The sequence below is a fragment of the Nicotiana sylvestris genome, chromosome 4 (genome assembly GCF_000393655.2).
Source record: "Nicotiana sylvestris chromosome 4, ASM39365v2, whole genome shotgun sequence".
NCBI lineage: Eukaryota > Viridiplantae > Streptophyta > Magnoliopsida > Solanales > Solanaceae > Nicotiana > Nicotiana sylvestris.
Window position 1 is genome coordinate 5785749 of NC_091060.1, and position 24850 is coordinate 5810598.

Below are 24850 nucleotides of genomic sequence, written 5' to 3' on the forward strand. Positions count from 1 at the left end.
AATCTTTTTGGAAAGATAATATTTGTATTTTTCTTGGGAGTCAACTTTTCAAGAGAGTTCTTATCATATAGAATATTACATGGCCCTTTTCTTCTCTCTACCTTTCTATTTATATGGGACATACCCCTTATCTAACCTAAAGTACAGAGGCAGAGAATATTCGATAGAATATTCCCCTAAAATATCTTATCACAAAACTAGCCGTTATTACTGGCCTGAGTATTTGACCTCGGCCCCGATTAATCAGTTCGCCAGTAGGTTATTTCAATCTTGTGTATGACCTCGACCCTGATGAGCCACTCAACACTTCGTTCCGTTCGCCACTGACCGACCTCGACCGAACTGCCTATAATAAGCTACAATTCTCACGATAATTACCTTTCTCGTGTTAAATCTCCTTGGTCGAATTTTGATCCATACAATAACAAATTTAGAACCTAAAAATTTTAAATCTCGAATTCGCCTTTAATTTTTATGATATTCTCTCTCACACCTCACTGAATTTGAAATTTTTACTATTGATTAAACCTTTTACGTCGGCCCCTCGTTTATTTGGACATTTTGCAATAATGTTAATAGGGGTGGCGAAATGGTTAAAAGAAAACAGTTAACCACCCATATTATCTAGTAAAAAATAGGTTGGATAATGAATTTTTTAAAAACGGGTCAAATATGGATAAGAACCATATTATCCATTTAAAAAATGGATAACCCATGAGTAACCAATGGATAACCAAATGGTCTAACCTTTACATTTGTAAAGTTTCAAATTGGGGGTTCCTCAAGTTAGGGAGACTAAGAATTCTTCTAAAAGTGATCATATACAAGAAGTCATGGATAATATGGGCCAGTTAACCCATTTTTTATCCGTATTAAATATAAGTCGGACGGATAATTGATCCATGTTTTCATTATTCGTTTTCTACCCGAACCATATTAGACTAATCCGCCTGTTTGCCGCTCCTAAATGTTATGCAGTAGTTATGGACAAGTTTTATATTGATCTGACACATAACAGTGGTGGAAAAGCATAAAGCTAGTTGGACGTATTACGAGTTATGGACACATGTTTGGAGGCTGTTTCAAGGGGTTTATTCAAGTGTTTCGATCAATCAATCAACTATCCTTTTGTTTCTGAACTAGAGATTACATAGAAACTTTATACTATTCATTCCGCTTCATTAATTTATCATCCTACCACTTAAAATATAATGTAAGTAATTGATAAACTTAACAAAATCACTTCTTAATTCTTTGAACAGTAATGAAAATTAAAAACAAATAAAGGAGGGACAAATAAAAAAAAAGGGTTCGCTAGCTCCTCCTTAGTATCATCATGTGGGGCACCTTTTGGGTGTGGGATGCTCGTTTAACCTTTATATTCATTTTGTTTCTTATTTACGTGGGTGAACTACTTTTTCAAAAGCTTTCGGTGAAAGGGAATCAGAAAGGGTCGCAAGAACCGGGCGGGCGGGCCTATCAGCCATGAAATATGCATAAGCGGGAATAAGCTAAAAGGACTCGGCCTTCTTCGTTTTCGATGGAAAAAAAATCTCGATCTCCGAAAGCATTTTCTTTCCCCTGCCGCAGGATTTGGCATTCAATCGGAGTTGCCTTAGTTGATTTCCGAAGGGAAGTCACGTTGATTGAAATAGAAAACTCCAAAACAATTAAGCTCGGATAACTTTTCTGGGATCCTTTTCCTTACGAGCTATAAACATGAGAATATATTTTTGAAATAGCTCTTTGATTGAAAGAAGATGATCCCAATAATACATTACTGTAGTCGAGTCCAATGGAGTTTCAAAATGAAAATATTTTTATTTTATTCAAAACTCAAAATTTTAACAACTTTTTAAATACTATTAATGTAGTTTAACTCATGACAGTTGGTCAGTTACAATTTTTACTAGATTATCAATTCATGTTAATCAAAAGATATACAAGTAATTTATTTATAAATGACCTAATTGTGTAAATAAATAGAGTATCACGTATACCCTTCGTACTGTGGAAAAAAGATGTGAAACTCTTATTATTCAAATGCAGAGAGATCAAATCTCATCTCATCTCATCTTTTTATCAAAGTGAGCAGACAAGTTGCTAGTGATAATAAACAAATAAAAACACAAAGCCATAATACAATAACCTCATCATTCACCAATAACAAACTGCACTATATCTCATTGATGATAATAATCTTCACTTCATTCAGTCTTCTCCACTGGAACTTCTGTGGTAGCTTCAGCAGCAGGAGCTGCTGCAGTTTCTTCTTTCTTTTCTTCAACAACAGCTTCAGCAACAGGTTCCTTTTTTTCTTCTATTACTGGTGCAGCAGCAGTCTCATTAGCAGCAACTTCTGGTGCAGCTGGTGCTTCAGTACTCACTTCTGACTCTTCTTTGGGTGCATCTTGAGTGGTTTCAACTGCAGCTGCAGGAGTTGGCTCTACTACTGCTGCTGCTCCAACCTTTAAAAACCATTAAAAAAATATTAACATCAGTAACACAAGAAACTGAGTTTAAGTTCTGTGCATCGTTCTGTGCATCGTCTGTGTAAATAATAATTACACAATCAGCTAGTTACTTATTACATGTAACTATAGTCAAAGTTAAGTACTTTGACCCTCTCCGAATTATGCTAATCTTCTTGAAACGAAAGGAGTAATTTAGATTGATGATCAAGTAAAGGATCGCTTATTTACAACAACAACCACCACCAGTATAATCCTACAAATGGGATCTGAGAATGGACTGCTTATTTAAAGTTCAAATAATTACCTAAAAGATCAAATTAAGGAGTGGCTACTTTTTAATTTTATAGATAGATAAAACCGAATTAAATAAACATTTAGTAAAGTAAGTTCTGTGCATCAGTGACACAAGAAATTGAGTTTAAGTTTTATGCATCGTCCGTGTAAATAATAATTACACAATCAGCTGGTTACTTGTTTCAAGTAACTGCAGTAAATCCCTTGATAAACATTAATTGATAATATAATAAAAATGGTAATTAATTAACATGATATTAAAGAATAATATTCACTGATAGTGTAAAAATTTATATTGTCAGTAGATATAACTTGAATACTAATAAGAAAATATTGATTGAAACTCAGCTAGTTAAGATTGGTCTTGATGATCAAGTTAAGGATCACCTATAAAGAGTTCAAAGAATACCTAAAAGATCAAATTAACGAGTGATGCTTTTTAATTTTATAGAAAAGCCAAATTAAATAAACGTTTAGCATAGTAAGTACAGTAAGAATAATATTTTTCTCTCTTTATTTTACCAAAATTTGAACAATCTGATCATCAGTTAGACGAAAGCTGATTAATTCAGCTACTAGCTAGTACTGATTTTAGAGTTTATTCTTGAGATAAGTACAGTATATATGAAACAATTTTGAAAACACCTTTATATGTGTATTTAATTAACAGACACCAGTGGAGCTAGCTAACCAGCTGATCTTGATCAGATGGCTAGATTTTAATCTGGAAAATAGAGAGAAAAAAATGTGTGCATACAATATAAAACTACCTGATCAAGACTTGCCATTGGAAAATGAGGAATAAATAAACTTATAATAGGAAGATGGGGATTAAAGCAAAAATAATGAAAATTAATGTTTTGGTTGTGAGATTGGTGATGAGAATGATCAGAGGAGAGAGCTATTTATAGAGAGAGTAAGATGAACTTAGTAAATAATATAATGGAAAATTGAGAAATAGAGGTACACTTTATCAAATAGAAAAAGAGAAGAGAATCTTGAAAGCTACACAAAATGACATCTCATGTCACTTACATTAAATTAAAGGGTCAAGAAAATTAGGATGTCTTAGTTGCAAATGTGTTTACGTCTCTATAAATACCTAAAATTAAATAATTCAACCATCCTTATTGTTGTGTATCAATCTGGATTGTGGTGGAGTGATATATAAATACTCTTTAATGCTCAATAAAAGAGTCGCCTGTATATAGAATCATCTTTGTTAGGGAACACTTTACTTCCCAATGTAGGATTTTTCGATGTGCGTGGAGCAGCCCGGTGCACAAAGCTTCCGCTATGCGCAAGGCCCGGGGAAAGGCCGGACCACAAGGTCTATTGTACGTAACCTTACCCTGCATTTCTATGAGAGACTGTTTCCACGGCTTGAACCCATAACAACAACTTTACCAATTACGCCAAGACTCTCTGAATTTTTCGATGCCAATTCTAATTTATCGATTCTCAATAAAAGATACCGACATCATGTGGAAACGAAAAAGGACTGTTTTTCTTTTCTTTTTTCCTTTTAAGATGAGGGTCTTCGTTTTTTGTAGACAATATTACATATTTACATAGTCCCATTCTCATTCTTTATGTCATTGTTTCAACGAAACTCAAGTTGTGTTAATCTGATTTGTGTATTCTAGTAGCAGTGGGAAAAATATATTAACATAATATTTGAAATTTTATTTTGAGAAATATAGCATTCTGTATACCGAAAATTAAACCATATAAGCAGCAAAAGGAATTAAGTTAAAAATTTGATTATTAAATGAATTTGAAGTATTGAAAACTATGAAAATTACATAAAATATTATTTATAGAGCGGTGGTAAATAATTATGATGTCATAAAATACAAACTCTACAATATTACACCGACTAAGCATTAATTAATTTATCTAAGCCATTTGCTTTTGACATCTGTTATATCTTTTTCTTTTTTCATCGAATTGTTTATTCGGAATCATAGGACACGGAGGTGAAACCGTGAAAGGGACTATATCATGCCTTCATGTTCCTTTAATTTCTTTAATTTACTTTTTTCCCGAACTTTTTCCTTTAATTTCTTTCTTTTGTTGAGGTTTCTCACAACAAAAAAGCAAATATCGAATACTTAAAGGAAATGAATCAAACTCGAGTACAAGCCCGAATTCTTTAGAAAATGACTTCTATAAATACTTTGTGACTTGCAAATTATTGGCCGAAAGAAATGCAATAATGGGGGTAAAAATAAAGTTATTTTGTCAATTTAATTCCGCAACGCACTTTAAAAATAAAGTTTATTTGTTTGACAACGATTTTGTTTTAATTGAAGTAGTTATATTGATAATAATAATAATAATAATAATGATAATAATAATTATAATAATAATAAAATTTTATTCGCACCTACACTAACTAAATAAAAACTTTTATGCTACATATATAGTTATCGCCAAATTATATAATTAATTTTTATTTAATTATAATATAATACACCTTTCGTTGCAATTTATGTGAACTCATTTGATTTGGCACAAAAAAAAAAGACTTTTGAACTTGTGATGTAAAATAAGATACATATATATTGTATAAAGGTAATACATGGGCGGAATTTAGAGCTCTCATCAGAGGCCTACAACTAGCAGAACTAAACAACTTAGTTCCGCTATAAGTAGACACTGATTCAGCAGAAGTAATCAATATGTTGTTGAATGGAAAATCTAATATTTGACCCCCTAATTTGTGAATGCAGATTGTTGATTCAAAGGATGGGCAGTATGGTAGTGAGACACTCATACAGGGAGCAAAACATGGTAGCTGATGCACTGGCGAAGGAAGCAGCCAAGGATTTTTTTTTGAACAAATCAATATCTCTAACAGTTCCTCCGGTGTTTGCCAATGATGTATTTTGGGCAGACACCCTAGGAACTTAACTACCTAGAACTTTTGTAGGTTGTAATATAAGTACAATTATGCAAAACTTTGCATCTATGGGGGACTTAAGGTACCATAGCAACTCCCAAGGCAGTGTAACCCCTTCTGTTTAACTAATTAATATATTATCCCGTTAACAAAAAAAATACTTTGGGAACTCGTTATCGCCCAATTTATCAATTCAAAACTTTTGATAGTTAAAATGTTCATTTGTTTTAGGTAAAATTTTATTCGCACCTACACTAACTAAATAAAAACTTTTATGCTACATATATAGTTATCGCCAAATTATATAATTAATTTTTATTTAATTATAATATAATATGTCTTTCGTTTCAATTTATGTGAACTCATTTGATTGGACACGAAATTTTAAAAAAAAAGACTTTTGAACTTGTGATGTAAAATAAGATACATATATTTTGTGTGGCTATAAATTATAGTATAAAGATAAATTATTTTCAGAAAAAGAAATAATTTTTTTTTGTACGAACTAAAAAAAATAGGTTCACCTAAATTGAAACGCAGAGTATATATATTTTGAGGTAAATTGGGTGCATATAAATTTAGGTTTGAAGGAGTACAAATTTTACACGAGACGTGCGGCGCTAGGCCGGCGCGCCTAATGGGGCCCTTCATCACAAAAATACGAAGATTTAGCGTACTAAAGGTCCCCACTGAAGAAACAACAACACCTGACGTGGGACCTATTTTGACTTAACAGGGGCCCATGAGAGCCGACATTTCTAAAGATGTTTAAAGGTGATAGGTCCTTATCTAACGGTTCAGATGCTTTCCAGGTTATTATTCCATGTGTCCTTTTAGGTCCCACTTGCATGAGTTGGATTTGGGGGATTCCACTTTAACAAAATTTTATTTGAATTTAAATTCTGTGCATAGACGGTGAGTAAATTTTTTTACTATCTTGCAAAATTGACTAAGGCCTCATTTGTTGGTTTAAAATTAAGACAATCTGAATTTGAATACACATCTAAATATAAAGATATGCATTAAGATTAAGATATTTAAATTTAAATACACATTTTAATATATTAAGATGTGAATTAAGATCTGAATACTAAATAATTAAGATTGTTTGATTTTTAACATCTGAATATATAAAATTTATCTTTATTTTAAAATTAATAAATATAAAATTCAAATGAAATACTAACTAATCTAATAGTCTATCAATAAAATATATAGTTTTTTTAAAATATAATAGTTGTTGGTGGTGATGGCTAACGGGTGAATGCCGACTAGAGGCGGTGGTTGGTGATAGTTTTGGTTGATGATGGTGGTTCATGCTAGTAGCTAGTAGTGATTGGTAGTGGTAGCGATTATGATTGAGGATGGTGGTGGTGGGTGGTGATAGTTAATAATGGCGGGCGGTGATAGTAGTTATGATTAAGGAAGGTGGTGGGTGGGTGGTGGTAGATTATAATGATGGGTAGTACCGGCGGTGGTTGTTAATGGTGATGGGGTAGTTAGTTGTGGTAGTTGAGGTGGATGAGTGTTGATTGTGGGTGAGAATGATGGTGGTCGAAGTGGTGGGGATGGTGGGTGGTGTTGGTCGATAATAGTGGCGGCTATGATTGATAATAGGCGGTGGCGGTAGTTAATAATGAATATGTAATAGCATCTTAATGAAATTAAGTTTCTGTTATAGATCTTAATCATACAGACCTATTCAGACTCATTAAGTGGTTGTAAATTAAAAAAAACAAACACACTTAATGATTAAGATCTGAATAACTAAGATTCAGACTTTAAAAACAAACGCACTTAATATTTGAGATCTGAATGATTAAGATTCAGACCTCAATTAAGTGCAAACAAATGAGGCCTAACAATACTCTTTCCGGTCTACTTTAATTGATTTTTAGTTATTTTCACACATATTAAGAAATTTACTATTTAGTATTAATTAACAATGAAATTAACCATATTAATCTTAATTTGTTCATTAAAAATACAACAAATACTTCTAAGTTCTTTACTCCAAGGGAAAGAAGTTAATTCGTCGTTGATATTAGGAAATATCAAATATTGTGGATTACAGAGAAAATAATCAAAAAATCAATTAAAGTGGATCGCAAGAAGTAATAGTACTTTCTTGTTGGAAAATATTGGATGATTATGGAGAATAAAAGGTTTAGCTTTAGGTGTATCCTCCAGGATTCAACAAGCTCTTCTAATATAACTAGGAGCAGAAACAACAAAGTTTTACGAGAAGAAAACCTAGCACAAAAAAAAGGGAAGAAAAGATTTTTAGCTTTTTTCACTCTACTACATGAACACAAGTTGATAGGTTTATATATAAACCAAAGACATAAATCTGAACGTTGAGAATCATTAAGAATTCAATGCCATGAATTCAATAAGAAAACTGATGTCTCAGAATTTGAAAATGTAAGGCAAAGAATTAAATGCCATGAATTCAATAAGAAAACTGATACCTAAGAATTTGAAAACGTATCACTGTGAATGGGGCAAAGAATTAAAGAAATTAGGAAACTGTTATAATTACTCTTTTCAAAAGTTGAAGGAAATCACTATCACACTTAATATTAGCAAACAGGCAAACCTTTTGGTCAATTTCAAGATTACAAAAAATGTACTAACTGATTTCAATACCCATTCAATGTTCATAAGCATTGAGATATTAAAATATTCATTCTTTTGAGATATTAAAAATATTATTTTTTTAGAAATCCCCCACATAGCTCAAAAGAATATCATAATGAAATAAAAAAAATTCTGGGTTTTCACAAATGAGCATAACGCGTAGCATCTGGTGTCTCTTGGATTATGAACCAGACCTAGATAAAATAAGACTAAAGTTACAGAACAATTGGTGAAGTTAAAAACTTCTATGAACCAAGAATTCTTTTGTAAGTTTAGTGTCTTATATATCACATTATACCCACACACTTTGTCGTTTATCGCGGTTTTGCACTAATAGGCCATGCGCGTGCCTGATTTTCATGAGTGCTCTAGAAATCTTTTGCCATAAATTTCATAGGAGCGGCCCCACTCCACACTTATATAGGTCCATCCATCAAGTGTATTCTGTAGCGCAATATGCCACCAAAAAATTAGGCTATGAATTAGATTAAGAGTTTAATAACTCAACCTCCCATTCCTTGCAGTCTTGCACTATATATACACACACCATAGGAAAGGATATAACTTAATAGTGCACATTTGATCAACTAATGACTTGTTGTTACCCATATGAACCTACTTCATGGGATCTCCAATCACATAGGTTGGGTTACCATCATAGTAGATATAACTCAAATTGGCAAAAGTCTCATTCCCCTCGATATTTCAGATATTAATTTTCTTCCCAAAGGTTTAGTCAGAGGATCGGCCAAATTCACTTCTGACTTCACATAATCTATGAAAATAATTTCATCTTTCAGCAACTGCTTTATCACATTATGTCTCAATCGGATATGTCTACTCTTCCCATTAAAGAATTTATTTTTGGCAATGGCAATTGCAGCTTAGCAATCACAATGCATCGACACAGAAGGTGTCGGTTTTATTCCTAGTGGAATACTTGCCAAAAGGTTCTTTAACCACTCGGCCTCATTGCCAGCTAATTCCAATACCACAAACTCAGTTTCCATGGTAGATCTAGCTATTATTGTTTGTTTAGCTGATTTCCATGCCATAGCACCCTCATCGAGGGTGAACACATAACCACTAGTGGATTTTATCTCATCTGAATCAGAGATCCAGTTAGCATCACTGTATCCTTCTAGTACAGTGAAAAATCCACTATATTTAATATCCTAGTTCATGGAACCTCTCAAATATTTCATTACTCTTACTAATGCATTCCAATGATCATGACTCGGGTTTTGAGTATATCTACTCAATCTACACACAACATATGCAATATCAGGTCTAGTAAAATTCATCAAATGCATTAGACTACCAATAACTTGAGCATATTTATTTTGGTCTATAGCATCTCCCCCTTTTTTTTAATTGACTACTAGCATCATGAGGAGTGCTTACAGGTACCACATCAAAATTATCAAATTTGTTAAGAATCCTTTCAACATAATGTTCTTGAGTCAACATTAAACTATTGTCATCTCTTATAATTTCCATGCCTAAAATAACACTAGCTTCTCCCATGTCTCTCATCTCAAAATTAGAAGACTAGAAAAATTTGGTTTTATGTACCAAATCAAGGCTAGAACTAAAAATAAGCATGTCATCCACATAAAGGCAAAATAATAACACATGTACCATCTACATATTTTGTATAAACACATTTATCTACTTCAATTGATGAAAAACCATCATTAATCAATACTTGATCAAATTTTTTATGTCACTGTTTAGGCGCTTGCTTTAGACCATATAAAGATTTTAGCAATTTACATACTTTATTTTCTTGGCCATACACTATACAACCCTCAGGTTGCTCTATGTAAATTTCTTCTTCCAAATCACCATTTAAAAATGCAGTTTTAACGTCCATTTGGTGAATAAAAAGTTTATAAATAGAAGCCAAGGCAAGTAAAACACGAATTGAGGAAATTCTAGTTACAGGAGCATACGTGTCAAAATAATCAATATTTTGCTTTTGGATAAAACCTTTTGCAACAAGTCTAGCTTTGTATTTATCAATGGAACCATCCGAATTGAGTTTCTTCTTAAAAATCCATTTACAACCAATGAGTTAAGCACCCGGAGGTAAATCAACTAAAATTCAAGTTTTATTTTGTAAAATTGAATTTAATTCAACATCAATAGCTTCTTTCCAAAATAAGGCATCAGATAAAGAAATAGCTTCAGAATATGTTAAAGGATCATTATCCACAAGATAAGTATAAAAATCATTACCAAAAGAGTTTTCTTTCCTTGGTCTTTTGCTTCTTCGTAAATCCTCACTTTCAAAATCATTTTGAATAACTGGAACATGTGAAATATTATCACTTGGAATAATAGGAGCATCAGAAATTTTCTCAAATTTTAAAGGAAAAATATTTTCAAAAGATTCAGCATTTTTTGTTTCAACAATAGTATTGTTTTTAAGTACATCACTTTTGACTACTAAAAATCTATATGCTGCACTGCTTTCAGCATACCCAATAAGCATACAATCAGATGTTTTAGATCCTATTTTTCTTTTCTTAGGATCGGGTAACATAACTTTAGCAAGGTACCCCACACTTTCAAATATTTCAAATTAGGGGAATGCCCTTTCCACAACTCATAAGGAGTTTTACCTGTTTTCTTATAGGGAATTCTATTTTGTAAATAATAAGTAGATAAATAACTTCATCCCAAAGATTATCCAGGGTACCAGAACTAACAAGCATGCTATTCATCATTTCCTTTAAGGTCCTATTTTTTCTTTCCGCTATACCATTTGATTGTGGAGAATATGGCAGAGTTATCTCGTGAATTATGCTTTCTTTCTCACAATAATCATTCAACAAAATAAATTGACCACCTCTATCGGATCTAACTCTTTTGATTTTCTTATTTAATTGATTTTCTATTTCAGATTTATAAATTTAAAATTTATCAAAAGTTTCATCTTTATTTCTCAACAAATAAACTTTTGTATATCTAGAAAAATCGTCTATAAAAGTCACATAATATTTTTTCTCTCCTTTAGTCATAGTTTGTTTCAAGTCTCCTAAATTAGTATGAATTAAACTTAATAATTCAGATTCTATAAATACTGAAGCACATGATTTCTTAGTTTGTTTAGCTTCTGCATAAACTTCATACTTATCAATATTCGAAAAATTAATATTTGAAATAAGACCTTCAGAATGCATTTTCTTAATATAAGATAAACTAACGTGTCCTAATCTAGCATGCCATAAATTAAAAGAATCAATCAAGTAAGCAGAAGTACTAGCATTTTCATTGATAACATTGAGTACAAACAAGCCATGGTTATAATAACCCTTGCCAACAAAATTATTATTCTTGGTCAACACGACCTTATCAGATTCAAAAGAAACCTTCACCCCCACTTTTTCTAATAATCCCACAAGACCAAATTGGCTCGGATACTAGGAACATGCAACACGTCATCAATGCCAAAGTTTTGCCAGATGTGAGTTTGAGAAGAACTTTACCTTTTCCAAGAACTTGAGTAGTTCTTGAGTCACCAAGATATACAACTTCTTCTCCTTCCTCAACTTGGGTGTAAAACACAAAGTCTTTTTTGTTAGCACATATGTGCCTAGTGGCACCAGAATCTAACACCCAATCTTTCACTTTGACCACAAGGTTCACTTGGGAAACAACTACAACAATTATATCGTCCACTTTGGCTTCAGTCAAATTTACTTTAGCCTTAGTGGGATTGTCATTCCCAACCCTTTTTCGATATTGAGCAACATAGTGGCCAGATTTGCCACACACAAAGCAGTTGCTTTTTCCTTGAAGGTTTGATTGTTGGTTTTGGGTTTATAACCATTTCTTTCGTCATACCTGTTACTTGATTTTCTCTGACGGTTGTTGTCCTCCACAAGGCTGCTTCTAGTTGCAATTTCTTTTCCTTTGTCAACAACAACGTGCTTGCGGTTAAAATTATCTCCACAAAAAACCGCAACTTTCAAAACATCGGAAAAAGATTTGGCACATGTTAGCGATGGAACAACAATAGAAACAGTAAGCGCAACGGGTGTAGTAGCAACAACAACAACATTAGTAGCGTTATTCTCCATAATAACAGTGTGAAAATATCCTTAAGATTGTTGGAAAAAATTGGATGACTATGGAGAATAAAAGGTTTAGCTTGAGGCGTGTCAAGGACACTGTCCTTAAGGATATTTCGCCCACACCGTGATAAATAATATTAAGCGTATCCCCCAGGATTCAATAAGCTCTTCTAGTATAACTAGGAGCAGAAACAACAAAATTTTACGAGAAGAAAACCCAACACAAAGAAAAGGGAAGAAAAGATTTTTAGCTTTTTCCACTCTACTACATAAACACAAGTTGATAGGTCTATATATAAACCAAAGACATAATTCTGAACGTTGAGAATGATTAAGAATTCAATGCCATGAATTCAATAAGAAAACTAATGCCTGAGAATTTGAAAACGTAAGACAAAGATTTAAATGTCATGAATTCAATAAGAAAACTGATGCCTAAGAATTTGAAAACGTATCACTGTGAATGAGCAAAGAATTAGAGAAATTAGGAAACAGTTATAATTACTCTTTTGAAAAGTTGAAGGAAATCACTATCACACTTAATATTAGCAAACGGACAACCTTTTGGTCAATTTCAAGATTACAAAAGTGTAACTGATTTCAATACTCATTCAATGTTCATAAGCATTGAGATATTAAAATATTCATTCTTTTGAGATATTAAAAATATTATTATTTTTAACATTTCTAACAAGCTTGATATGATAATTTAAAAATAGGGGATTAAGTTTTATAACCAGTTAATTAAACTGATAGTGAAAAAAAATAGACAATTAGCGCACAAAACTTAAATGTGGGGAGTCTTGATATATGTAAAATTATCACCGTATGACCGGGAGTATAAAGGGTTCAAATAGTAAAATCATCATCTAGCATCAAGGTAAGAAAAGATTGGTAATAGAACCACTAAAGTTTGGATCTTTGTCAAATTTACCTCCAGTGAGAACTTAGTGCATTAGATTATCGTTATTTTGGGTGTACAATTATTATTTAAATCCATTTTAGTGAGATATACAAACGTTATTGCAATGAGATCATACAAAATTTCTTAGACTGATTTATAATATTTTTGTAGACCATTTAAATTGTTTATGTCAAGTACAAAAAGGAGTGGGGCGCAATTAACACTCAGCCTACCGACTCTCTTTTGTTTTGTTAAAAACAGCCAAAACAATTACCATTCGCCAAGTGGATCGTTTATGCATCGTTTACATAAAGTTCGTTGGCTCTTTTGTTTGGTTACATCCTAAAAATTGTCGAAATGTACTTTTGATCTTTGATTTTTTTACCACTGTCACAATCGATTGATTAAAGTATAGAGTGAAGTAATATTTCTAGGTAGTACTATTTTCTTGTTAATTTATTTTAAAAAGATTGCTATTTTTTTTAATCGAGAGATATTTATAACTTGTTTAAGACGACAAGTTTTAAAGTAGTATAACCATACAAACGTTATGACATATTATGACTACAAGTTTTAATAGCTTTTATTTTCTTTATTTAATTTTTCTCAAAATAAATTATGCCAAACAAAGTGAAAAGATAGAGTAGATAGCATTTGGCTTCGCTTTTTAAGGTTTTTAAAATATGTTGTTAAACAATTTCAAAAAAAATGATTTTATTTATGACTACTTTATATTATAATTAAAGAGGTGTTACAGGGAGCGGCTGCTCATGGGCAGCGTTACAAAAAGTACTAGGAAGAGGAGAACCTGCACTGTGGTGCCTTGCTACAACAGTTATAGTAGTTGTACTGCTAGAAGGAGACATAGCTATACTATGATACATTGGTACATCAGTTATATTAATGCTGCTGCTGCTATAGACATTGCTTGAAGATGGGCCATCGAAAGGTTGACAAAATTTGTTCATGTGTGTATGAACGGCAATAGCCACGCCAGGCCTTTGCATAGATATATTGCTTTGCTGATCCTTGAGGAGGTGGTTGATGATGAAAGAGGGAGGGTCTGCCAAAAAAGTGTTGTTACTACGTGATAGCTCCATTCCAAAGTGTGTTAGGCCATCTGCTACTATATTTTGCTTCCTGTAAACATGACTGACTTTTGGACTACTCAGTTGCCGGATCAGGAATCTGCAGTCATTTAACAAAGATGAGTGTTGTATTGTATGTGTGTGCAACAGAGTAATTACCTGTTGGGCGTCCAGCTGAATTTGTAATGGGGTTAGGTGATGTGCTATTGCTATTTGCAAGCCACGTAGTACTGTCATAAGTTCTATTTCTATGACATTAGTCGATGGATGTTGACCCGCATAGCCCATTACCCATTCGCCCTTATGGTTTTTGAAGACCCACCTAAAGTCAGCTTGTGATTTTTGGGGGCTGAAAGCCCCATCTGTATTTACGATGATGATTCTCCAGGCAGGAAGAATCCATTTTACATACCTAATCATTTTAAGATTTTTATGGGTGCATGTATTAGTTAGGAAAAAATGTTCAATGGTTAACTGCATAATTATATTGGTAGAAGGTTGTATAGTAACATTTTCAAAATAATTTTTGTTACGCACATTCCATAGGTGCCAGGATGTAAAAGGTATTAACTGTTGCAAAGATACGCCATTGTTATAAAAAATACCCTTTTGACAAATAAGTTGCTTAAGCCATACATGATTAGGAGTTCCGTTAGTGGTTAATGACCGTAGAAGGTAGTCCAATTTTAGGTCTTTCCCACAGTTACGTGCATGCACACACTGAAGTAATATGTGTGGAATGGTCTCTTTTGCTAGATTACAAATTGTGCATATATTAGAGGTGATTTGTCAACCATAAAAAATGTTTAATTTTTGGAAGCGTTTTCAATTTCCATATCCATCCATGATTATTAAGATGATGGTATGTCTTAGTAATAGCTTTATAGCATGAGCTGACAGAGAAGTTACCATTATATGGTCAGGGGTGGAACCATATATGGGTATGTGGGTGGTGTTGATTAAGTAATTTATTTTGTTGGGTAGCTGGATGGAGAGGATGGATGTGGTTTTGTTGGTTAATGGGAGCACTGGGCTACTGTTAAGTTGTGTTCATTATTAGTTAAAGGGCCCTGGACAATGCTCCTTATGTTAAAGTTTGGGCCAATCTAATTGTCGTTCCAGAAATTAACAAGTGTACCTGTCACGATCCTAAACTCAGATCCTGTTGTGATGACACCTCTCATGAAGACAAGGTCAGCCGACACTTTTCCATTTCAGTTTTAAGCAATTAAACAATAAGAATTAAGTTTAAAACGTAGTAAAGAATCTAAAAATAAGCAGTCAACATTACAGTTTGCGGAAATAAAACCCAACACAGCCTGATACCGGGGTGTCACCAGTCATGAGCATCTATCAATTCTAGTACAAGTCTGGATAGTCTACAAAACTATTACAAAGTCACTAATAAAGGAAAAGAAATGAGATAAAGGGAGAGAAATACGGGACAGCGGACGCCAAGCAGCTACCTCATGAACTCCGAAATCTGCCGGGAGCTCTCAATTCTAGCTAGCAGGATCAGCAACGCCTGAATCTGCACATGGGATGCAGGGAGTAAAGTGAGTACTCCAACTCAGTAAGTAATAATCATAAATAAAGACTGAGAAATATGAAATCACGTAAGGCACATAACAGGCTATAGTGAAGCAGTAAAAGCCATGCAAAATTCACTTTAGTTCAATATAAACTTCATAATGTGCCATTTTAACAATTAAGCAAGTAAATGACAGGCAATTAGGAAAGATAAACACATAAAGGATTGCCCATCGGGCACAGTGTCACAAATCCGCCCCTCGGGCAATATCTTAGAAAACAATACTAGCTCCTCGGGCTATATCTCACATCACAATGGGTACCCACGCTCACTGGGGGTGTGTAGACTCCTGGAGGAGCTCCTTACGGCCCAAGCGCAATATCAAGCCATCTCGTGACATCATCACTAGGCCCTCGGCCTCATATCAACAAGCCCTCTCATGGCGTATAAATCTCAGGCCCTCGGCCTCATAATCATAATCAGGTGTTTCCTCACAACATAGACCATCGGCTTTACTCAGTCAGAATCTCACAGCCACTCGGGTAACAGTAAAACATGGCGCTCAACCCAAAATATCATTGAAAATATAATTTAAGTGTTAAAGCAGAGTAAACATGGCTGAGTTATGAAAACAGTAGAATATAGCATGACTGAGTTCAAGTATAAAGTCAAAACAGTGAGGAAATATCAATAAAATCCCCTAAGGGTTCAAATAGTTGGCACGAGGCCCAAATATGGCATTCAACCCAAAACATGATGATGGCAAATAATTTTCAGTCAAATACGCGGTAAAACAATTATTGGGGACTGACACACCTCCTTTTTCGCCCGCGCCGCCCGCAAAGGGACACGGAAGGGAGTTTTTTCCAATTAAAAGACAATCGAGACGAGATTTATTTATTTGTTTCAGAGTCGCCACTTGGGAGATTTATGGTGTCCCAAGTCACCGGTGAATCCCGAATCAGGGAAAATAATGACTCTGTTTAACAGTCTGCGCACCAGAAATCCGGATAAGGAATTCTGTTAACCCGGGAGAAGGTGTTAGGCATTCCCGAGTTTCGTGGTTCTAGCATGGTCGCTCAACTGTCATATTCGGCTTGATTATCTGATTTTATACAATTATGAACTTATGTGCAAACTTTAAACTCTTTACTGCTTTTATTATTATTATTATTTTAACAGAGAATTACAACATTGTGAAAAACGCATCTCGAACCACGTCACATCAATGTACCCGTGGTTATTGACACATTTCAACTCTGTTGAGATTTGGATGTGGGTCACATAAATGTGCACCCGAGTTTAAGAAAGCAAATTGTTAAAGGCGCGCCTAAAGCGACTAGCATATCATTATTTTGGGTAAGGCCGTGAAATTTGCTAAATGACCGATCCCGAAGTCTATACAATTATTAACCATTTATTGAGGGCCCCAAAACTTGTGCGTTTTATTGGGCGAGGCTCATCTCATTTATTTTAAAAGGATAATCCTAAAGTGCCTACATTTTTTCTATTAAATTTGTCTGTAAAAAATGAAAGAGAAAATGTCCTAATTTATTTACATGCTTACGAGTTGTTATAGTCGGGTTCCGAACGCAATTTGTTAAATCAGAATGTAAGCATAATATGGACAGCCCGTTGGCCAACGTGGACCCAGGCCCAACGTGTATAGCACAAACTGGACCTGGGCCATCTCATTCACATGTTACTACCTAGTTACATTATACTACGCATGCTCATAGTTTGTCAAATTAAAAAAAACTTGGCAATCTAATTTTAATCTTAAACCATTTACATGCTGAAATTAACCAATAGTATCTAGCTAAACAATATTCCTACAAGTTCCGAAACGGTCTATTCGTTTAATAAGCTAACCGTTGAATGTTTAAGAATAGTCTAAATCAGCTAACATGCTTTTTGAGACATGATAATCATCAAACAATAACAAACTATCTGAACAGAGTTACTACACCATTTTTTAGCAATACATAGACAATTCATCCACTAAGCTACTGTCAGATGTTCCATTATATATTAAACAACTACATGATTCTGATTAGAGGAAACTAAATAATGTATATACACAACTAAAATTCAGAATATAACTAAGATAAATTCAGAACTTCAACTCTTCATTTCATATTCATGCTTCATGTTTCAGCTTACAGTAACCAGCGTGTCAGTTGTGTACCTGATATTAGAAGTAAAAGAAGAGGAAGATCAACAGAAATGCAGTAGCATATAACAACAGCAACACTCCGCAACCAGTAACAACCAGCAACGAGAAACCAGTGACAGATTTTAAAATCAAACAAAAATCCAGCAATAACCAGTGAAGTAGTAGCAAATAACCAACCAAACTCAAGGAAACAAATCAAATAAAAATCCAGAAACACCAACAACAATCAACGGGCAGAAACAAAGTGAATCTTTTTTAGATTGAAAGACCAGTTAATGTTTAACCCTTAAATTCTGACCCTTCTGTATATCCAGTGTATGCAGATTGTATATCGGGTGTATATTACTCTCTCTTTCGAATCTCCTTCAAAAACTTTTCTCAATATTCAGCCAATCTCTCCTTTTTTTATTCGAATCCCTCAAAAATCTTTCAATATTTCCAAATTCTTCTCCTCTTTCAATATTCAGACCCTCCTTTCAATATTTTCGGAATTCTTCTCCTTCTTCAATATTCAGACCTTTTTTTTCTTGTTTCCAGCCCCCAAGATTTTAAAAGTCCTCTTATTTATTTAAAAACTTGAAGCATTTAAACTAAATCTCATCATCTTCTACCCATCCCCCTTATGAATCCCACTACTTAATGTTTTGTCCCCCACTATATTAAACAATGTATTAATTCTCACTAACACATATCTTTTCCTTATTTAATTCCCTTATTGCCCCACTACCGCATGCTTTGTCCCCCACTTTATTAAACAATGTATTAATTCCCCACCATTATGTCTTGTCCCCCACTACGTATTATTTTATGTATTATTTTAATATTATTGGTACCTAGTGGACGAAGCACTCAAATTAATCATTTTTAAGACCCATTTAAAATCCCGAAAATGCCCTTGAAAATGCTGCAATTTACCATTCTACCCCTGAAAATACTGCAGTTTACCATTCTATCCCATAAGCTATAACCAATTCACCTAATCAATCTAACCAAAATAGAGCAGCTATAATCAATTCCTAATCAAATTTCATCAACAAATTTAGGCTAGAAACTCAATATTTTTGACTGAACAATATTTTAAACAACAAACATACTTTCAGATTCAATAACAGTAACAAATTGAACATAACAAACAAGTAGATTCAAATCACTAAACTCAATAATCAATTGAACTTTAAATTAAATCTAACAACATGATTAAACTAAACACTTCTATATTAAAACTAAACAAGAACATAAAACAAACTGAAGAAATAATCAAGAAATGATAACAACGAACAAGAAAAGAATCAAACATATACTGATTTCAAATCCGAGAATATCAAACAAAATACGGACAGAAACGAAACTTAAACCAACTAACCGGAAATGAACAACGACGAACTCGAACGAAAACGGAAAACTCGGACAGCAACCTCGACGTACCGGATCTTGACTCAAGGAAAACCCACCTTCTCTTTTAACCTCGACGAACTCAAACTGGACCTCACCGAACGACGAACAACGACGGACTCAAACAAAACCAAACGAGACCTTGACAGAACTTCACCGGACTGCTTCCTCTTCCCCACTCTACAACTCCTCTCAGCCGCCCCCTCTACAGTACCACCACCAATTTCTCCCACAGCCTCCAGCGAAAAGCACTATTTGGGTTTCGCTCATCAATCATTTTTTCCTGATAATTTTATTAAAGAGAAAGGGGAAAGGAGAAGAAAGTAATGGGGAAAGGAGAGAAAAGTACATTAGGGAGGGCACTGGAAAGGCACCATAACCAAACGATTCAACAGTCGAAAGAGAAGGGACGGTTCTACAGGAACCAACACAAGAAGATTCTGGAGTCCGTCACTGAAGTCACAGATATTCAGGTCGTCATAGAGCAGTCAGATAAAGCTCAACGCGTCTTCTCTGACCTTAATCCTCCCGTTAAACTCCTCGTCAATCTGGACGGTGATTCTAGCATTGGTGATATGACACCTGAAGAAGAAGGAGCAGCGAGGGTGGTCGACGAAGTTGCTACTGGTTTGGGGCGATGGAGGCGACGTTCATGGATGGTTGCTTGGGCGAGGAGATGAAGCAGCAGCAATGGTTGAAGAAGCTACAGCAGCACTGCTGCACGTCAATGGCGGGGGTCGTTGGCAGTGTCGTCGACGGGTGGTTTGGGTGGACGACGAAAGCGCTGCTATGGTTGTTTGGACGTTGGGTTTCAATGGCGAAAGGGGAGGGGGTGCATGGACAGTGGTGAGCGGAGAAGGGGGGCTGTGGGGTTTCATGGCTGAGGGGTCGTTTGGATGAAGAAGATGAAGATAGGGGGGTGCATGGGTCCGACGGCTAGGAGAAAGAGATGGGGTGTGTTTAGGGTTTTTTAGGTAACAAATGAAACAAAAATGAGAGAAAGAGTGAGGGGGGTCATGTGGTCAAATGGGGGGGGGGGTTGGGCTTGGGTCAAGGGTTTTGGGTTGGGTAGAGGTGTATTGGGCCTAGGTTCAAAATTGAAGAAGAGGCCCAATACCGATTTTCTTTATATTTTTTGCTCTCTTTTCTTTTACTTTCTAATTAATATAACTAAAATTCTAAATTAAGTTACAAACTAAATTAACTTATGAAAAATACTAATTAATTCCTAGCAACAATTATCATACATAATTAAACACCAATTAAAACGAAATTGCACAATTTGACATTGAATACTAAAAATGCAAACGATGCATATTTTTGCAATTTTCATTCTTGTAAAACAAACTTAATTACTTTTAATTGTAAACTTAAATCCTAAATGCAAATGCGATGTATTTTTGTATTTTATTAATTTAACAAATAAACATGTATGGACAAATACAGATAATTATTGAAAAATGCCACGAAAATTCTCAAAATTGTACACAAAGGAAAATTATTTTATTTTGAATTTTTTTGGGAGTAATTCTCTCATAGGGCAAAAATCACGTGCTTACAGCTGCCCCTCTTTATCCGAAAACACGAAGAGTTTTCGTGCAAAGATAAAGTGAGCGATTTTTGCCCATCCGAGTACTCCGTGTGAAGCATTTTTTGAAAAAGATTTAACCGAACCTTTGCTTCAAAGGTTTCCTACATATCCCTGGCTAGAAGAGAATCAGGTTAATGTAGTTCGAGAAGTTTTGGTAGCTGCGACTATCATGGGACTGAAATGTTACTGCTGTTGCATGCTGTTATTACTGCTTGTCGACCACCTTATTACACTAGGCTGAAAGAAAACAAGAAGCTAGACTAGACCATAGTCTATGAATTATAAAATCTTATCTAGATCTTCAGTCGTGCTCTTGTATCTCTTGTTGCTTTGATGTCTTGGTGACTCCTCTGGTATTTCTTGTCTTGTATTTTCCCCTTGACTGCCGATCTCGAACTACTTATGTCCTTCTCGTGTGCTTCGCATTATTTTTCCATTGAATCTAGAACTTCCTTCCTCTGCTGGGGATTTTTGTTGTTTCCTGCTGGGGATTTCGGATGTATTCCTTTGCTTTACTGACTTGAAATGTATTCCTCTATTATATGGGCGGGCTCCCAACTTCAAAACTTGAAATTTAACAACTGAAATGTATTTCTCTGTTATATGGGCGGGCTCCCAACTTCCAAACTTGAAATTTAAAGACTGAAATGTATTCCTCTGTTATATGGGCGGGCTCCCAACTTCAAAACTTGAAATTTAAAGACTCAAATGTATTCCTCTGTTATATGGGCGGGCTCCCAACTTCAAAACTTGAAATTTAAAGACAAATATGTATTCCTCTGTTATATGGGCGGGCTCCCAACTTCAACCAACAACTTTGAAAATAAATCGCCATTCCTTTTTTCGAGCGAGATTTCAACAACTTCGAAAAATAAATCGTCATTCTGTTCTTCAGGGGGGGGGGACTCCTGACCTCAACAACTTCAAAAAAAATAAATCGCCATTCTGTTCTATAGGAGGGGGGGCTCCTGACCTCAACAACAACTTCAAAAATAAATCGCTATTCCTTTCTTCAGGCGGACGAGATTTCAACAACTTCGAAAAATAAATCGCCATTCTGTTCTTCAGGGGGGGCTCCTAACCTTAACAACAACTTTAAAAATAAAACGCCATTCTGTTCTTCGGGGGGGACTCCTGACCTCAATAACAACTTTGAAAATAAATCGTCATTCTGTTCTTCAGGGGGGGCTCCTGACCTTAATAACAACTTCGAAAATAAATCGCCATTCCTTTCTTCAGGCGGGCGAGATTTCATCAACTTCGAAAAATAAATCGCCATTCTGTTCTTCAGGGGGGCTCCTGACCTCGACAACAACTTTGAAAATAAAACGCCATTCTGTTCTTCAGGGGGGGGGGCTCCTGACCTCAACAACTTCGAAAAATAAATCGCCATTTTGTTCTTCAGGGGGGCTCCTGACCTCAACAACTTTGAAAATAAATCGTCATTCTGTTCTTCAGGGGGGCGCTCCTGACCTTAACAACATTTTCCTTCTAACTTGAATTATCTTTCTTACCTCAAAACTTGTACTGTCTTCTCTATGGACTGTTGGGGATAACATGCAAACCGCTGAGTAACACTGCTGGGGATAACACTGCTGAGGATAACTCTGCTGAGTAAAATATGTTATCTTACTCCTTCCAAGACTACTTCCTTTAAGTAAGATGTTTCATTCCTCTGCAAACTGTTTCCTTTTGCAAAACTGGTCTTTCTCTTTTTTTTCTTTTCTTTTTTTTTTCTTTCTTTTTTTTAAAAAAAAATCTTTCTTTAAATTTTTTTTATTATATTTTTTTTCGTTTTGTTATCTTCTTCCTTCGAAGACTACCTCCCTTAAAACTCGTTTTGCCTTCTCCCAAAAAACTGCTGGGGATACCGCTTTTCACCAAACTTGTGTTATACTTCCCGAAAATTTTCGAAATGAACAAAAATTTTCTGCCCCAGTTTGACAATCTTTCTTGTGGCGCATCTTTCCGTCATCGGTAGCATTTAATGTCCCTGCTTCAAAGAAAATTTGGTCAGTTTAAAACGTGGTGGTTGGTTGCGATACTCCTGCTGGGGATGCCATCAACAATTCTCCATCTATGCGTTGTCTGTCCATCTTGAAGCTTGGGTTGATACCTTCCGACCTTCTTAACGATTCCTTATTCCCAAACCTCTTAACCATTTTCCCAATCTCTTTATCTGACCTCATGTATTTTCATGACAGCTGATTTCACTTGAAGATCTTGCAGTTCATTGATTAACCACTTTCTTTGTTTATTCGTGTCACTGAAAACAACCTTTTCTGCTGGGGATATCCCTCTTCTTTTGTGGCATAGCTCAGAAACTGGCATTTCCCCGACCTTTTAGTCTCATATGAATTTTCCAAATCATGCCCATTGTTCTCCACATTGTTCTTTCTTGATTTGTCCACGGGCCTTGGCCTTGAGGTCTATAACCTTTGATTTCGGCGAGGATATCCCTCTTGACACTCGTCCATCCTTTTGTCAATTCCCTCTTGCTAGGGGATATCTTTCTTGACACTGGCCTCATGCTTGTTCCTTGCTGACTATACCACTTGGATGTACTAGTCAGATCTCGTATTGCATAATTGGAAAGCTGATGGCAGATTTTGAAGTCATTTCTCACTTGTTCTGACTAAACAAACTCTACTGGGGAATTTTTTCTATGAAAGGAGAAAGATAAAAAGGAACAGAATAAAAGACAAAGGAAAGAGATGACTCTCTAATGAGGAAACTATAAAATAAAAACCTATCAAATGCGGATACCAACTCTAATGGTCATGACATGCACATATGACCTATCCTCCGTCGTTAATCGCCTTTCACAACTTTCGTCTGGTGATTTCCATCTGATTCTCAATCTTTATTTGACTTGTAGTGCCCGAAGGGTTTTCACTATCAAGCCTCTCTCATTTTGTTTTTTCTCTCAGCTTTCATCGTCTTATGGTGCCCGTGAAGATTTTCACCGATAAGACTCTCTCATTTGTATCACTTTCCAGCTGGGGATTGAGGTGTTACCGCTAGACTCTCTCATATTTCTTTTCAGTTGGGATCAGAGTCTTTTCTGCTGGAGATCAGAGTGTTCACCGGTAAGACTCTCTCATTTTTCTAACTTGGCATTTTTTGAAGATTGATCAGAAGGTCTTTCTTTGGACTATAATGTAGGATTTTGGATAGGCTAAAAAAAAGGTTTTAAAGGCTCAAAACAAATCAATTTGGGTTCAAAATTTACAACCTTCAGAACCGGATTTCTTTACATCAAGCACAACTTCTGCCCTAGTTTCTTGCTTGGGGATTTTTATTTTTGTTACACTATGTTACACTATGCACACTATGCACACTATGACCGAGCCGTGAGGCGCCTACGTATCCTCTTTGAGGAATCAGGTCAAACGTAGTTCCCAATTCCTCTGTTTTCTTCTGACTTTCTTTTGTTTTTGTATCATTTTTTCTTTTCTTTTCTTTTTTTCTCTTTTGTTGTTTTTGTTGTTGTTTTTGTTGCTTTCTTTTCCCCTTTTTTTCCACGTTTGTGTTTTTAACCTTTGCTACTGATTTCGAATGAGGGGTATGAAAAAAAATAAATAAGGCTCAAAATGGGTAACAAAGGATAAAGTGTTTAGGTAGCAGAACAAAATGCCTTCGTCATTCGAGTCTTCAAAACATGCCAAGTGCAAACAACATAATTAAACAAAGATTTGTAGCCTCTTCTGATGGTGCTGGACTTGACAATTATATTCATACATTTGCTTTTTCATTTGTCATCTCTAAAGCAT

At 34.9% G+C, this 24850-nt stretch overlaps 1 protein-coding gene across 1 annotated transcript; it reads right to left on the reverse strand.

Moving 5' to 3' along the window:
• Window positions 1–2006: 2006 nt before the first annotated feature.
• Window positions 2007–3838, reverse strand: LOC104244125 (uncharacterized). The gene is made up of 2 exons (XM_009799452.2): window positions 3539–3838; window positions 2007–2468 (listed from the first exon to the last, which is right to left on the reverse strand). Exons 1-2 carry the CDS (start codon window positions 3554–3556, stop codon window positions 2208–2210), a joined length of 279 nt encoding a protein of 92 aa, XP_009797754.1. The 5' UTR covers window positions 3557–3838; the 3' UTR covers window positions 2007–2207.
• Window positions 3839–24850: the final 21012 nt, after the last annotated feature.